A 15,911-nucleotide genomic window follows, 5' to 3' on the forward strand; every position below is an offset into this window, starting at 1 on the left:
TGTCTTGTTATCGACGACACGTGGCTCACACACACCATACAATTTAAATAAGGCATTTACTGTGCGATATTGGTTTGTTAAATATTCAGTATGGTAAATTAAAGGTAAAACAAGATAGCGTTTAGGCTTCCTGCAGAAAGTTTACAAACCGTCCAGTGACAGATAATTGCAAGCGAACCCGCAAGTGGAATCTAAAATGAGTGTGTGAAAGTAGCAAGCGAGCATGCTGTCCTCCTGATGATAAGGGCCCACTGTCAATTAGCAATCCCAGATATGACAAAAGTCGTAGCTGAGATCGGTCACAAATACTTTACTGAAGAGTATGTTGGAACTTGGTACCCGTCAGTTCAACGTGTGTCGCTTAACAGTTCTGTTTCAAACCAGAATATTTGAAGGAAGATAAAATCTTAATTAAATTAAAAATCTTGACGAAATTTTAAGATAAAATCTTAAATTTAATGAATTTAATGACTCAGTCATTAATACTCGACAATCGGCGCCATTAAACATTCATATATTACTTTCGTATATTACACCTTTTAATCCTAAACAAAAAGTAAACGATAGATTGTTTAAGAAACATTGATACTTACATTTGATCTAAAAATTCTAAAACTTGTGTTTTTTAATTTTATTTATCTGTCTTCTTAACCTTCACAAAAGCTTTATTACCGTGTCATATACCCATACAGTAACACAAACACATGCCTTGTAGACATGCGGTATCAACTCTACAATGATATGTATAGACAATGTTCTTATTGCATCAGGTCAAGGCAACATGGACATAGTAATTACTGCAATGCCAATTAATATTCCTCGTTTCATATGGCGTACGTACTTGTAAAGCAACATATTCATATAACATACATTTCGAGAAATGTATTAGAGATGATAGATATTAAGATAATGCATTAGGGTTGCCATGGTATTTCATAGAAAAATAGTATTTTCGAGAAAGGTAGAAAAAAGTAGTGCACAATATTAAATTTTGATCACGTCTTTTATTCGCCGACCTATACCAATAAGCCATAATTTAACCATAAGTTTGGCCATAAAGCTATTTCGGGGATGGGGTAATTGGAAGTCGCGACAATCGAATAAGCGATAGAAATATATAATCTTGCCTACTATATTGGTTTTATATCCACATATCATACAATTGACTAAGAATTTTACCGGGTGGTAACCCTATAAGTATGCATAAATTGTACCAATAACATTAAGCAGTACACATTCGTTAATATGTCTAGGATAATCTTAAAAACTGTAAGACCAATTAAAATCATTCTTTCATTATTAGATAGACAATATAACATGCGTAATGTATTATAAAAGTTCAAGGCGTTACTAATAAATTGAACAACAAGAACTAATCTGGTCTAACAAGTGTGACAAACCAAATTATATATTCAAATGCATTATCTTTAAAATCAAAGAACATTTACATATTGAATCGCTAATTGCAACCTTGAAGGAAAATATGAGCGCGATAAACGATCACTTAATGATGGCTAAGGTGGTCCTATAAATTACAAGCGAGACAAATACCTATTAAAATATGAAACGTGATTATGTAAACCGCAATTACATGTTTTATTGTAAACCTGGATCGTTCAATGTTAATTTATTAAAGTGGCATAATTATGTCGTTTCACGATCGCAGAATGAAGCAAATCTTGAAATGCCTAACCATATTGTCATATATTTTTTATGAAATTACTTATATTTTAATTGTATATTATAGCATGCATAATTGGAAATGGGCTGACCTATGAGTAAGAAAAGTTATACATATCGAAAATATAAAGTTTGCATAAGATATTGAAGTTTAAACTGAGAGGTCTTGTAAAACAAATAAAAAGAAGCAATACGACGTGTACAATCATTTAGATGGAATGATTATGTTGATATTAATAAGATTTTTTATGAAATGGTGACCTATTTGAGATTTCTAGGCAGATTATGATTGTCCCCATTCTACATGCTAACAATGGCATATAAATAATTATGAGGTTTAAAGCAATTAGTACTTCAACTATCCCAGCCCAACCAACTGCGACAATATATGAGCCTGAAGACTAATTAAACAGTCATCTAGTAGCCCAGGTCGCTGGGAAAGTAAACTTTTAAAAATATGAGAATGAATGACTTTTTTCCTACATCTTTACTACATTGTACCATAGTATTACGTACTATGTGATGTTCCATATTTAGATTGAAGTTCAAACACGCATGCAATCCACGTAAGTGATCACTGCCCCCTGTGCAATAACTCTACATAAAACAGGAGTTCTACTTGAAATCGATCATATATGCGTATGAGTATCCCATTCATGAGAACTAGGATGATCGCCTCAAAGCTATATGAATCAGCCAATATCCTCACCCTTCCACCGAAACGCAAGAAATGATTCATGCCATAATACATGGCGGTGGTACCTGCCCGGTCAAAAAAAAAACTTTTTCCACTATTCAAATGCAAGCTGATGCAAATGCAGACGGCGGCCAAAAACAGTCAAGTTATTTCAGCTTTTTAATAATTTCCGCGACATCGGGAAGTTGAGTTATCTTAACATTTACGTATCGACGAAGCCTGCGTTTGTAAAGCACTCTACACTTTTCCTCATAACACAATGTACAAATCCATTGAGGCATCTTAATACTTATAAGGAGCCCAAACATTTCAACGGGTCATTGCCGTATTCAGGCACGTGATTTATTATGATTACCACTGTTAAATGGTGCTTAAAATCTCTTGTAGGTGTATTCAGCGTTATGACAATGAAAGACGTCGTCACATAACAGATATAACCAAATATTCACACTAAATAGTATGCCAGATAGTAAAAATACCTTGGGATCGAAGCTGAAGGCAGTCTCCGGTCTCAAAGGGCAGGGTAAGCCGCACTTGCAAGTCCCAGCCGTCTGGAGGTAGTCTCGGAGTTGTGGAAGAGTGCTCAACGCCGTACCGCTGGGACTGGAAAAATAAAATAGGGTTAGAAAACAGTTGTGGTAGGTACTTATTTACGCAGTAAGAAATTATGCTTCTTTGGCGTAATTAATAAAATATCTTTATGCATTCATACAAATTTTAACTGAGCAAACGACAAAAGTAAATTTAAAATACAATATTAATGAAGTTTTATAAATATGAACTAATAAATTTAAAAATATAAAACCAAAAAATCTCTTTATGTACTCAAACAACAAACATAATTCTTATGTGAGTTGTCTTGACATAAATATTGCTATTGCAATACCACAAAAGGAAAGTTGCACGAGATTTACGAATAATATTATGTGAGACTTCAACACTAGGACAACGCATAAATTTAGATCCATACTTAAGGTTACATTTGGTAATGATAATTGTATGATTACATTAGTGTGTAATTAAAAGACTACAAATTTTAATCATTTAATAAGAATCCATTTAAAAACGAATTATTACATATTGCGACGTATTAGAGTCAAAGCATATATATTTAATTCAAAGAGGCTTCCATTTATCGCTTTACGTATTATTTATTTTTCTACCTACGTACTTGAAAATTGATCAAGATACAATAAAAATAATTCGCACGAATCAACTGAACACGGTTCAAGCATTCTATAACTCAATAATTAATTGTGAATAGCTACACATATTCATCAAACTAAACCAGCCGTATAAAACGAGAAACGCTTGAACTATTTGAGTAGGTACGTATACGAAAACATGAAATTGTGCACGATCTCCGATTAATAATTATGTAGCTGTAGCGTATAGCTGTGTTTATGTATACATGTACGTCGCAATGGTTGGTTACTCCACTTTACCATTTATTACTCATTCTTCACTGATTACGAGCTGGAACATAACCCTCGTTTAACATTGCGATCGAGCGATTATATTAAAGACGACGCGTTTTTGCAATAAATTAGCCGGCTTTTTAGCGTCGAGTACGATGCAGTTTTTGCAGAATTGATAAGGTGCTCGGCGTTATGTGTTCTACTAGATGTTTATCAGTGGCACAAAAACTCTGACGTCTTATTAAAGAGTAAGAAACTAGATAACCTTGAATACACTAGTAAGTATAATATATCTATGAATCTTAATTTGCTTATTTGTAGGTGCTTCTAACGTATCAATGGCCGTGTTAATAAAAATGCTACTTCACAGATGCTCTACAATACGCCTTATGTCATTTATCCAGAAAGTTATTCATAATTTTTTCAAAGCAATAAACATGAGAGAATAACTTGATAAGCATTCAATTATAGGACTTGTAGTTTGCTGAGTTTATACAAACTAAGTAAGAATTGCTGGAGTATCCAATATGCTCCATTATAGAGATATTCTTCACATCTCCACGCATATAAGCGACTAAAGGGAAACAATTTTAATTAACAGTGTTCGGAGTCAGGGGTGCAGTGCAGTGATTCGTGTAAGCATTTAAAGGCATATTTGCTAAATGCGTGCAAATGCTTCTAGTCAAGCGTGGCGCGGCCCATCCAACTCTACCTAATCGTGTCTATTGACTGTTGTCCGGTCAATCTGTATTAAATTTCCACCCTCTGCCTCCCTCTTTGATGCATCAAACAATTAAGGTACGTAGCAATAGAGCAACCTTTTATAGATTGAACGAAATATCAAAGATTTTGCAATCGTAGCATAACTTAATTATCATGTAGCACATTTCCAATTTCATCAATAACATATCTATTATAAGAACTGTATTGTATTTTTAAGATTAAAGCACATATAATAATGTACAACAACTTAGCCCTCAGAGATAGCAAAGTATCTATATGGCTAGCTTTAGATAGGACTGTTTCCAGGTGTCCACGGGCTACCGACCATTCATATCGTGTGTAGGTATTTAATGTACGTTTATTACTACGTTCAACGGAATATTAAAAGTGACTTTCGCAAAAACTTGACACCGCAGAAAAATAACCGCAAATACCTACCTAAATTTATCTATACACTTCCAATATCAATCTCTGACTCATAATATGTGAGTAACTCACTCTTGTGTATTGTTTTTAAATTCCCTGCATCTTAGTTGAATCATGGTAATTGGTAAGCGTGGCAATATTGCTCTCGCGATTATATGAGCCCACTTTCTACCGCGATCGATGTGCCACATCCGCCTCCGATGACATTTAATTCAATCGTGGACATTTATAGTTTGTGCGGTTAACTTTCATAACCTAAATCGAATAGCATTATGCAAAATTATTTCTTATTGCGTAAGCATTACAAATCAACGTGAACATTCGTCAGAAACATCAGTAGAGCCGAGCTATCGATAAATACGAGAAAATAATATAGTGAATGCAAGATTGTCGCAGAAAAGTTTTTGTACTGATTCATCGACGCTTACGCATCATTTTAGTGGAACAGGAAAACTAGGACTTAGTTTTTTTTTTAACTAGAATGGCTTTTAGGACTCGTGTGACTAACTAACTAATTTATGGACCATAAATTAATAAGATTTATGATTTCCTATGATTTTAAAAGAACTGCCATTTCCTTATAATCTTAATGCGTTAGCACCATTGAATCATTTATTTTTTTACTTTATAAAAATATTTTTTCAACTTGGTCCCAAGAAACAATAACAAATCAATGATCATGATAACAACGATTCTTGTCGGATTTGGAGGCGGTTAGGTAGATACACCATGTCCAAGCTAAAGTCAATGTTTATCTTCTCGTCCATAACTACTTCCATAACACTAAAACAATAATTATTACAAGCATAATACAAACAATATTGAAATAGTTCAACCATCTATTTACTTGATCGAGTAAATGTTCATAAAGGTAGCAAAGCTATCCGAAGAAACAAGGAGGAATACAAGGGACACATGCACGTAAGCTACTTTTCCCATTAGTGCTCAACTTTATGCGTTTCCAAGTAAATATTAAAAATACCCTCTGTGTGTATGCAAGCGGAACCTACGCTAGCAATAAATAATTCCCAAAAACTGCCACTACTAAAAATCGTGACTAATCACATCAAATGCCTACTGTCTGTTCTTTGTACTGTTTGACTAACATTTCGACCTTGACACGGGTCAGTTTACTCCAAATCCCACATACAATAACACTAAATCGTACAATCCAATTAAGAGATATGATCAATACGCTCCAAGGAGTCATTAGGAGCAATTTGCAAACAACACAATCCGTTTACGATGACAGGACGGAGCGTCGTACCACCGCGGTATTATTACACCCCGATTCGCTTTACAAACAGCCTCTTTCATAAACGCTCCACATGATAATTCACGGCGATTGTTCACGGTCTGGTACACCCGGTAAAGGTAAGCCGCGACCACAAAAAAGATTTTTGTTTGCTTTTTATGCATACGCGCCGACACTGCGGCTGTGACCAACATGCGTAGGGTTTCCAACTGACGAGACAAATTGGGATTGTCGCTGTTACCAACAGAATTGTCAAGGCCCGTAATAATCAAGCTACCCAATTTTTGCCCATTTCGTAATTTGACAATTTATATTAGACATAAATTGTCAAATTTCGATCTTAGATCAAAACATTAGATAGATTGATTATTTTTAATAACGGGCTTAGGTATATGGGCTTTAAAACGAATATCATCATCAAAATTAAACAGAACAATGTCTTGTTTTACGAAAAAAAATTAAGCAAGTGCAAATACTCGACAAATATAGAGCATCGCACGAAATAAAGGTTATCAAATTAAACAAATTATTTTTACAAATTAACAAATAAATTTCGTAGTACATCCCTGCATTCAAAGGGATTATAGATTTGTCTATATGGGCAATTTTACCAAATTTACAGCCTTGCGCTATACCAAGTTATCCTAGACAAACACAGCGTTCTAGCGACCCTAGCCATCCATGGTGTTCGCGGTTGGACAGCGACTGTGTAGTAGAGATGGGTTGTACTAGGTAAATTTGGTACTAGGTATGCCTGTTCCTAGTATTTAAAAATACGTGATCCAGAAACCTGTTCCACCTAGTCCCATAGTTAGTACAATTTGGTGTGGACTAGGTACTTATTCTTGGACTAGGAAGTTAGTTCGTTCATGCCTTAAAGGTTTCGTGAGCCGGCGCGGCGTCCTAGACTAGTTGGACTAGGTCCGACCTAGTCCGGTAAAATACCTAGTCCCTGAACCTGTTCCAGTATATACGCCTCACCTCTACTGTGTAGTAAAATTCACGTTGTCGAACGCATGCGGTGTTTGGGGGAGCGTGGATGTAGACAGCTGCCGATAATAACTACTGAGCACGCGAACCCTTTCGCACCTTGCCCACCTTATTATCAACCTTTCTTCCCATTACTACTATTTAGCATTCACTCACAACTGTAGCCACAATTTACAACTCAACAAGGCTACAATTACATGCTCAAATTTGATGAATTGTCATTGCCAATATATTTAGCTCGTTAAAGTGATACGTTAATTAATTGGCGTGGAACAACCGATGCAAAACATCGACAACCTAGTTTCTCTAGCCGCAGCTGTAGTGGCACTATTGCTTCCATGTTCCGAGTTTAATATCCGGTGGGGACAATTGATAGTGTGATATAGATAACTGAACATGTGTCTGTGTAAAAGCTTAATTGCGTGGCATAGAACACACTGGTAACACTTCTAATTTTTACGTAATAAAATATATCCAACCAAACGATAGTAAAACGAGTACGGTTCAAACGAGGAATCACCATCACCACACCTATTTCTAGTGTGAAGCCATTCTTGATTTCGGTGGAAAGATGTGGATGCCAACTGACTTACATATAATGCGACTATCTTGTCCTCAAGAGTGGCGATGCATAGGACGTCAGGTACTGTAAATATTATGAGAATAACTTTGTTCTCGAGGTACACTAAAACTGCCAAATAATATAAAAATAAATGTTTGACCAATGTCCTCAAGTAAAACAATCTTTTCTCGGAAAAAGCAAACGACATAACCAAGAAATTGTTTGAACACTCACATGTAAATCACGTAACGCACTTTTTGCTACTTTGGTACATCAACTTCATTATTAATTCCGTGAAAGTTTATACAAAAACAATGAAATCATTCTTTATTATAACTTCAACACTGTTAAAAAATAGAGTTACAATTACTGTGTACTTTTTAAATAAACTAATCTTCTTGTATACACGGGGTATTCATAAGTACGATAACCCCAACACACTCGACTGCCTAGGGACATTTATTAGATATTAGCTTCAACTCACTGATGGATCTCATTTCCTTTGTGATCGCACGCGGCCATAGTATAATGTCTGAAATAATCTGGCGCCGCGCCAATGTGTACGGCCATACATAAGATGTTGACTGTTCTCTCGATACTTTCATATTCAGAATTCATATCATATCACGGGACACGTATTAGCGCCTTTGAAAGCTGATAGGACTTTTATGTATTGTTCATAGCACTGGTGAAAAGCAAAACAAATGTAAAGCAGTAGCAAGTGTGTTTGTGATAATTCACCTCTAATAACAATTGAGCTGACATGTCACTGTCGTCCATGGACATCTGTATCCATTAGAGATTCTATCTGAAGTCGATCGTAGATGTATTGCCACTTCTGAAGACTAAGAAAGGCGTCTTGAGGAGGCTCAGAGGCAGTTGTAGGTGTTACTATACCAATCACTCAAAATATGCCCACAATTGGGCATACACTCAACAAGTACCGATATACTTGCTTAGAGTGAGAAAGTCGATACTTTTACTTCATATTATTCGGGCTGTATATCTCATACATAATATTGAACATTTATAATAACCCACAGAGTACATTGTGAAAAGATTAAGTAGATTGATGTTCTTAAGTAACAATAACACGGCCCTGGGAAACCTTTGACGGCGCCGAGCTAACTGTGTCCTTTATCGAGCGACCCCGACCCATATCAACCTCGTTCCCCTCACATGAATAAATAAAAGCTCAATTTGTAGCTCGCGCGTTTAACCGACGCATCGATATAAACGTTCCCGATCTAAAATGAACTCCCCTGATGCCCTAATAAATTGAATACACTCGAAGAATGGACTGAAGTGTTTCCTTCTATAAAAGGTCATCTAAATTGGACGCGTCGCCGACGAGTTATGTAAAACCGATCGCGTTCTAAAGCTGTTCGCTCTTGTTTAGGCTTTTATTAAATTGTGAGGGAAATGGGACCCATTTTAATGAATAGTGATAGTGTTAGTAATAAAGGGTGATCATTGAATTCCTTAATCAGGCTTTTGTGTGGCGAAAATGAATTTTCTAGATTAGAGCGCTGTCAGTGTAAATGAGTTAACAGATATGTAATTAAATTTTGTAATTGGGGACTCAGACACTACGCAAATGCTATTACAACCGTTATCATTAGAGAATACCAAATTGAAAATGAAAATCACCCAGCCGGTCATTTTGTCATATCCATCTGTCCACACGTTCGTAGAGACAAACATTGTAAAATAGAGATTTTACTTGAAATTAGGGGCATTACTTACGATTAATTTTTTGAAGATAAGTGTGTTCTATTAACCGCCATACGGGATATAGTCAAAGTACGTAAACTAAAAAATAAACAGAGAAACATAAAAACAAAAAATAAATAAGGTATAACGTGTAATTTTTAAAATACCTGTGAGATACTTTCAGTTACTCCTTATTATGAGTTTGTGAGCGCTAAAATAAATAAAGAATAATATGGCTACTAAATATATTAAAATATACCAATAATAAACTAACATTAACAAATAAAACACTAAGATCAAACTTTACCCTTTGGGTACAAGTGGGTTAAATCGTAAAGAAACCCCAAAAACAACAACTGACCGTCCAAGGGAAAAAGTTTTAGTTAGGTAGGATCAACAAACAGGAAGCGTTAGGGGAATGTCCAATGTCATTATTTACCCTCCTATTACTCGTCCGCAAGGGGAATTAACTGTGTCGACTGTCCGTGTTCAATAACAAATATGTTTATATTGTAATTGAATATGTTTTAAGGAATAATAGCAACATTAGGGAGTTCTGTTCATCGATAGTTCCTCCGCATATGTTGTTATGCCTTAAATGCCAATTGGAATGCCTCATTTCGATATTTCTTAGTACAATACAACCTTCAATCCTAAACACTGCTGTGCATCTAAATGGTGACCCGTACAAATACTTCATTACAGCATTGAACTAGAAAAAGTTCAGTCTCAAATATTTCATCATATTTTAAATAAACCACAGAAATGGTTTCCCAAAACATTTATAACTCACAGTTACAAGATACAAGAACGCGCTAATGTGATGTATAACGACCCTCCAAAACGTTATTTATAGTTTTAGTTCGAATATATTATTATTAACCTTGACTCTATCACACTTTGAATACTTAAATCTAGTGCAAAAATCATTGAGTATACGTATGAAAAAACCTATCGTAAGTTAATCACTTCAGTTAAATATACAACAATAAATCACGAACATTCATAGCGTGACTGACTTAAAAGTCTCCACCACATAATTATTTGTAAGTTAACGAGTATCTTCGTAGGCATCGACAGAAAACGAACAAGGAAAACGTGAAGTAAATTAATAAAAGACTGCTAAATATCATAGCACTTGGTGTTACGAGGCGGAACATAAGTCGCGTGAGGGCCAGTGAGCTGTTACAAATAAATTTATCATTCCGTCAGTGGCAGGACTGTACGGCCAGCGATGGTGACTCACTCAGGGAAACCCTTCCGTGACTCAATTCGTAATCAGACCGCGCATCAACAATCACCCTGTTGATACTCTCATGTCGTGTCGTGCGTGATAGACCACTTTCACACAACACAATGTCGGAGGTGAACACATTGTGTACGCTGTCCCATTTGTCTCGCTTTATAACCTCTTCATTGTGCGTATGAATGTAACATTACACGCGTATGAGCAATACGCGTGTGTTATTTCCACAAACGTTAATACGAAATCGAACCGCTTAAACAAATCTAAATTTACCCCCAAACATGAGTAACGTTTCTTAGTTTTGGAAGTACTTCATAGTATTGGATTAGGCAGTTTTAATCCATCGTCACACAAGACTCGACTAATACTAAAACTTTTCTGATAAAATATTTTTATTAAAGATTCCACGACATGTTTTACCGAGCAAAATACCTGGATTCATAAATAAATAATGGATAGGACGAAGGAAAATTACATATGAAATGAAATGAAATGAAATATATTTATTTTGTATAGGCCAACGACGGCACTTACAAATTGTCAGGTACAATATTTTTCTTAAACTACTACCGGATCGGAACGCGACCTCGACATACGTATGATAATTGAGCAAAAGGTATTCTCGTTGAACATAACTATACTTTTCATACCTACTAATTTGCACCTTATTTATTATAACTTATTAATTTACTTATTGTTTTCCACTAAAACAAAATGTCAGTTAACCTTTCGCCTACTAAGGAGCGACTATTATTAGGAGCGATTATTATTATTAAAGGCTAAAATATAATATTTACAATAAAAAAACTCTAAGAAAGTTAGACCTAATTTAAATACTGTAGGCGCGTAGCCCTAACGCGAACTCTCGCCCAGCGCACTTGTAGGTATATAATTCAAGGACAGGGCCGAGTTTCAATATTGGTAGATCCTTATACTGTGCAATAGGTCTATCCTTTCGAGTTAATCATTAATGACCTGTAACACAATCATGCTCTCTCAAAAGTATTAATACCAGCTCTTACACGATACACTTACAAAGTTTGACAAAAAAAGTAAATTGCAAATGCTTGTATTGCTTATGATTGTAAAAAATAAATGTAACGTTTGCTTTTTATTGTAATGTAAAAGGAAGTACTCTTACAATAAGGCCATTACGCACCGGCAGTAACTGAAGAGATGAAATTCGAAACTTATAATTCCATAGTAAAAAAGGGATTAGGTAAAGCTACTTAAACAACCATTAGGCGTAAGAGATTTCTTAACCGTATTGTACCGAGATTATTAGTAGATTGAGATGTGAAGGAGAATAACTTGAAAAGGGATGATTTCAATGTAGGGTTTGAAAGTAATTCGAAATTTGTATTACATTTCCTCGTGTGTAAGTCAATAGTCCCGAACATGTTGTGACAACAACGCGGCGGCGTGGCAAATAAATTGTCGGTTGACTGATGGGGAACTGACTGATCCCTTTGTTAATATACTGTTTACATTGTATCCGATTCTGTTATCGCTCATGGTTACACTAAATCCATTTATTGGATGAGGACGAGTGTTTACATTTCACAATTTGTAAGTGTTGTGTTTGGACGTTGTCATGTTATTTCAGTCATCACTTTTTTATTTCATTTTCGTTCATATTTTGGAATCATTTGAGAATGCCAGACAAATTTTTGTTACAGTCTTCTTTTAGGTCTTCGTAGTATTAGTTAGTATTAACGTGAAAAATCGCAATATTGCTTTAAATACAAATAAATAATGTGTTCCAAACGTGTAGAACAAACATAATAGCCCTTGATATGCTGATAAATACTCGATCAGGCGAACGAGTTTAAAAATAAACATTTATCTCCAGTCGTATTAAACAAGCATAATTACTAGGATAAATTCCGTGCAATAATGCTTCAAGAGCAGTTATTTATATGCGATATCAATAAAGGCATAAAATGTTGTCCCGTCAAGTTCAGGCCCGCGATTCGCACCTGCAACGAGCCGAGCGGGCCGAGCGTAACAACGGGCAGAATGATTTCACTTGAAGAGCCAGACTTTTTTGTACACGCAACAAATACTTTTTGTTAGATTCGCATAGCAACCCCGGGCCGATCCCTTAGCAGCGCTTCTGTGGGAACGATCGAGACCACACGTTTCATTTTGCCTCGCCCGTCTGGAGCCCATGTGAGCAGAGCGGGCGCATCCGGTAGAAGCCTCGCATTGCCCGTTCACGACTTGACATTACACTCGACTATTTATTTATCTACCTCTGCTACAATGAACAAGATTAATGGCGCCTCTACACGCGCACAACTAGTTCTCAATATTATACAAATGTTTTTGTTATTTGACGTCAGTCGTCTTAGTTGACCTTCATTGGCGGTTTCGAAGTCGTTAGCCCAGTTTAATGTTAAGTACAGGACATTTATCAACATTTGATTGCAATAATTTCAAGGTGAAATAATTACAACAGCAATTAATTTCTGATAGACTAAGATGGATTTTCCGACCCGAGATTGGCAACATTTCAAGATAAGAATTAATAATTAAGAAGAAAACATGCAATAAAATTTTAAAAAGCTATGATCTTAAAAAAAAAATTTTTAGTTGCCTTAGTTGTTTTTGCCTACTAAATAACGAAACTATACAATATTTGCCTACCAGAAACTCAAATTTCGGTCTTTGGTACGGCAAAAATTTGATAAATTGAGCAATAACCTACGCCCATTACGATGTACTTAAAAAGTAGTAAAATATGACTTACGACAAACCGTCACTTAGAGTTACTTTTATACTTTAATAAAGTGTCTGTTGTGTAAAATTGAGAACATCCTTTACTGCTTAAAAATACATTTAAAAGATTAAGATTTATCATATGAAGCAATCTGGTCATAAAGGCCGCTTTAAAAGATTGAAGTGAAAACTTAATTCGGTCTTATACATTATGTAGTTTTTCACAAAAATAATATGCAATTAACCAAGATAATCTGCGTAGAGAAATTAAATATAAGTCAAATTTATGGTTTAGTTACATACGTAACTAACCTAACCACAAACTCTATACGTAAACTACATATCCAGAGACTCGTTAAAGTCATCATTTTCAAGGTAAGTCATTAATTGTTAATCTCATCATTTGATCATAATTTCGCCAAATGAATAAAGATAATGCATCTGTTACATAAATGATATGTACTTACACCTCATGTTGAGCAATTAACGGTAGGAGTCAAATGGCCATAACATAAAAGTAGTATACGTTTATTTGTTGTTGAGACGCTCTCCACCCAGCGTGGGCGGTGTGCCTCATTTAATGGAGCAATAAAAAATGTTCGACTGCGCTTACGTAATCCGTATTATTTCCGCGTCGGAGCCGCACCGGAGGTCAACGCGCGTGTGATCTTGTCTTTCGACACCGCTGTTCTTGCTTTAAACAGATTAAACACCAATTTCCTATACCAAACTGAGGGAACGGATACATAAAGGTCAGGTATAGATCAGATTTGGAATCAATCTTTTACTGTTGTGCGCTCCTAACATCCGGGAGAATGGAAGGAAGACGAATCTTGATAAGATTTGTAACACAGATCGATAGCGAAACGCGGTCGTTCATTTAGGTATTTCAATTTTATACCTCACTAAATTTTGTTTTGACCGGAACGCAATTTACTAATACCTAGTATAATTTAATCAACCACGTGTTGCTAAGTCTATCTAGCTAATAACAATATCGAAAGAAATACATTATAAACTATATCCAAACGAGAAGTGCAAGAACCGCCGGAGGGCACTATAGAAATAAGGTCTAGCTTAAAGAGCAATGTAACTGTACTGACATTTAACAGTTATTAATACGACCTCGTCTCGATGAAGATAAGCGTTAGCTTGTTTAAGTGTCAGTAATCGACATCTAGATCAATATTAGGAAACTGTTATATCATTTAATGTTTCATCAATATCTGGTGGCATATTAACTGTCAAAACTTTTAACTCATCAGATTGTTTAATAATCTAGCTAAATTACGCTAAACTACCTTAAACAAACAAATATGTCAAGGACTGCTTGCAATCAATAATGAAAAATTGTATTATTACGAACAATCATATGCACATGGCGTAATTAGGTAGAACCCCTTGTGGTTCGCTTCCTAAGGAACCACACAGCTATAACTGCCTTATATCAGCTTTGTTAAGGAAGACATACTTGCCCGAAGCGTTCCAGCTCAGGTAGGACATCTTATGTGGGGTTGATCAAAGATGTTCATGCGCGGCAATGGCTTACAGTTAGGTGGACTGCATGGTCCTTTGCAAGTACTGTATAATGAAAGATGTAATACAGGTTTTTCTTTTAAACAACCTAGCATTTTAACTTTAACTTAGGATTTTAAATCCCCCTATAATTAAAGACCGTATCATAATTTAAACATGTCTACATGCATATTGATTCGTGGTCGCATTTATATATCTACTAGAATAATTGCATGTCCATTCATGCAACATTTCCTTCAATAAATGCTTAATGATCGTATTATCTACTTTACAGGAAACCATTCACACTTCAATAAATTATTTATTGGCCATGAAACCACGAAACTGAGTTTGATCGATTTGCATTGAGTGACTGGCGAAGTGGCGACTTACCTTGTAATGATTTAGTAACCCCTCTTAACGTTTCTTTTCTAGGTTGAATGAATAAATTAATTAAAATTAAAACAATGGACACAATTTAATCTAAAATTTAGAAAACGCAAGTTTTAATTGAAATCGTTTCTGCTCTAAATCTGACACTAAAAATATTTTATTCGAAGGTGGCTATTGTTTCGTAATCGTCACTTTATACTTTAACATTAACATTTTTTTGCGTTTCAGTATTGCTCAATTTCTAAGTCAGTTTCTAGATCACAAAAGTCCCAATAGCCTAATAGTATTACCGTTGGTAATAAGGTATTAGTCCTTTAAATGTAGCATGAAAAATTGCTGTTACCTATCAATCATTATTTTACAACTGCTGCATAAATAATATAATTTTTACATCCAAAAATTTATAATCTGTATACAACAAAATAGGCAGATTGTAAAGTTTTACTGACTTCAACCTAACGCAGGTAAAATCCTTTGTTTTTTAAATACAATAAACATTTTTTTGACTGAAGGCAATAGTATTCAAGCCATACTAGAGAATAAATTAGGATTAAAATGACTTATTCTGGTTA

General features: G+C 35.2%; 1 protein-coding gene across 5 annotated transcripts in view; it reads right to left on the minus strand.

Annotated features, from left to right (window-relative positions):
* The window catches only part of LOC140750141 (uncharacterized), a 58,280-nt gene that overhangs the window by 34,674 nt on the left and 7,695 nt on the right, over positions 1–15,911 (minus strand). For all 5 annotated transcript variants that reach the window (XR_012103170.1, XM_073083528.1, XM_073083527.1 and 2 more), the window contains exon 2: positions 2,857–2,980. Coding sequence is in view for 4 of the 5 variants with exons in the window: in XM_073083528.1 (XP_072939629.1) it covers positions 2,857–2,980 (124 nt within the window). In the remaining variant the exon portion in view is untranslated. The remainder of the gene's footprint in view (positions 1–2,856; positions 2,981–15,911) is intronic.

This window comes from Epargyreus clarus, unplaced genomic scaffold (assembly GCF_041222505.1).
Source record: "Epargyreus clarus isolate Ecla_fem2 unplaced genomic scaffold, WU_Ecla_fem_2.2 ptg000019l, whole genome shotgun sequence".
Taxonomy (NCBI): Eukaryota; Metazoa; Arthropoda; class Insecta; order Lepidoptera; family Hesperiidae; genus Epargyreus; species Epargyreus clarus.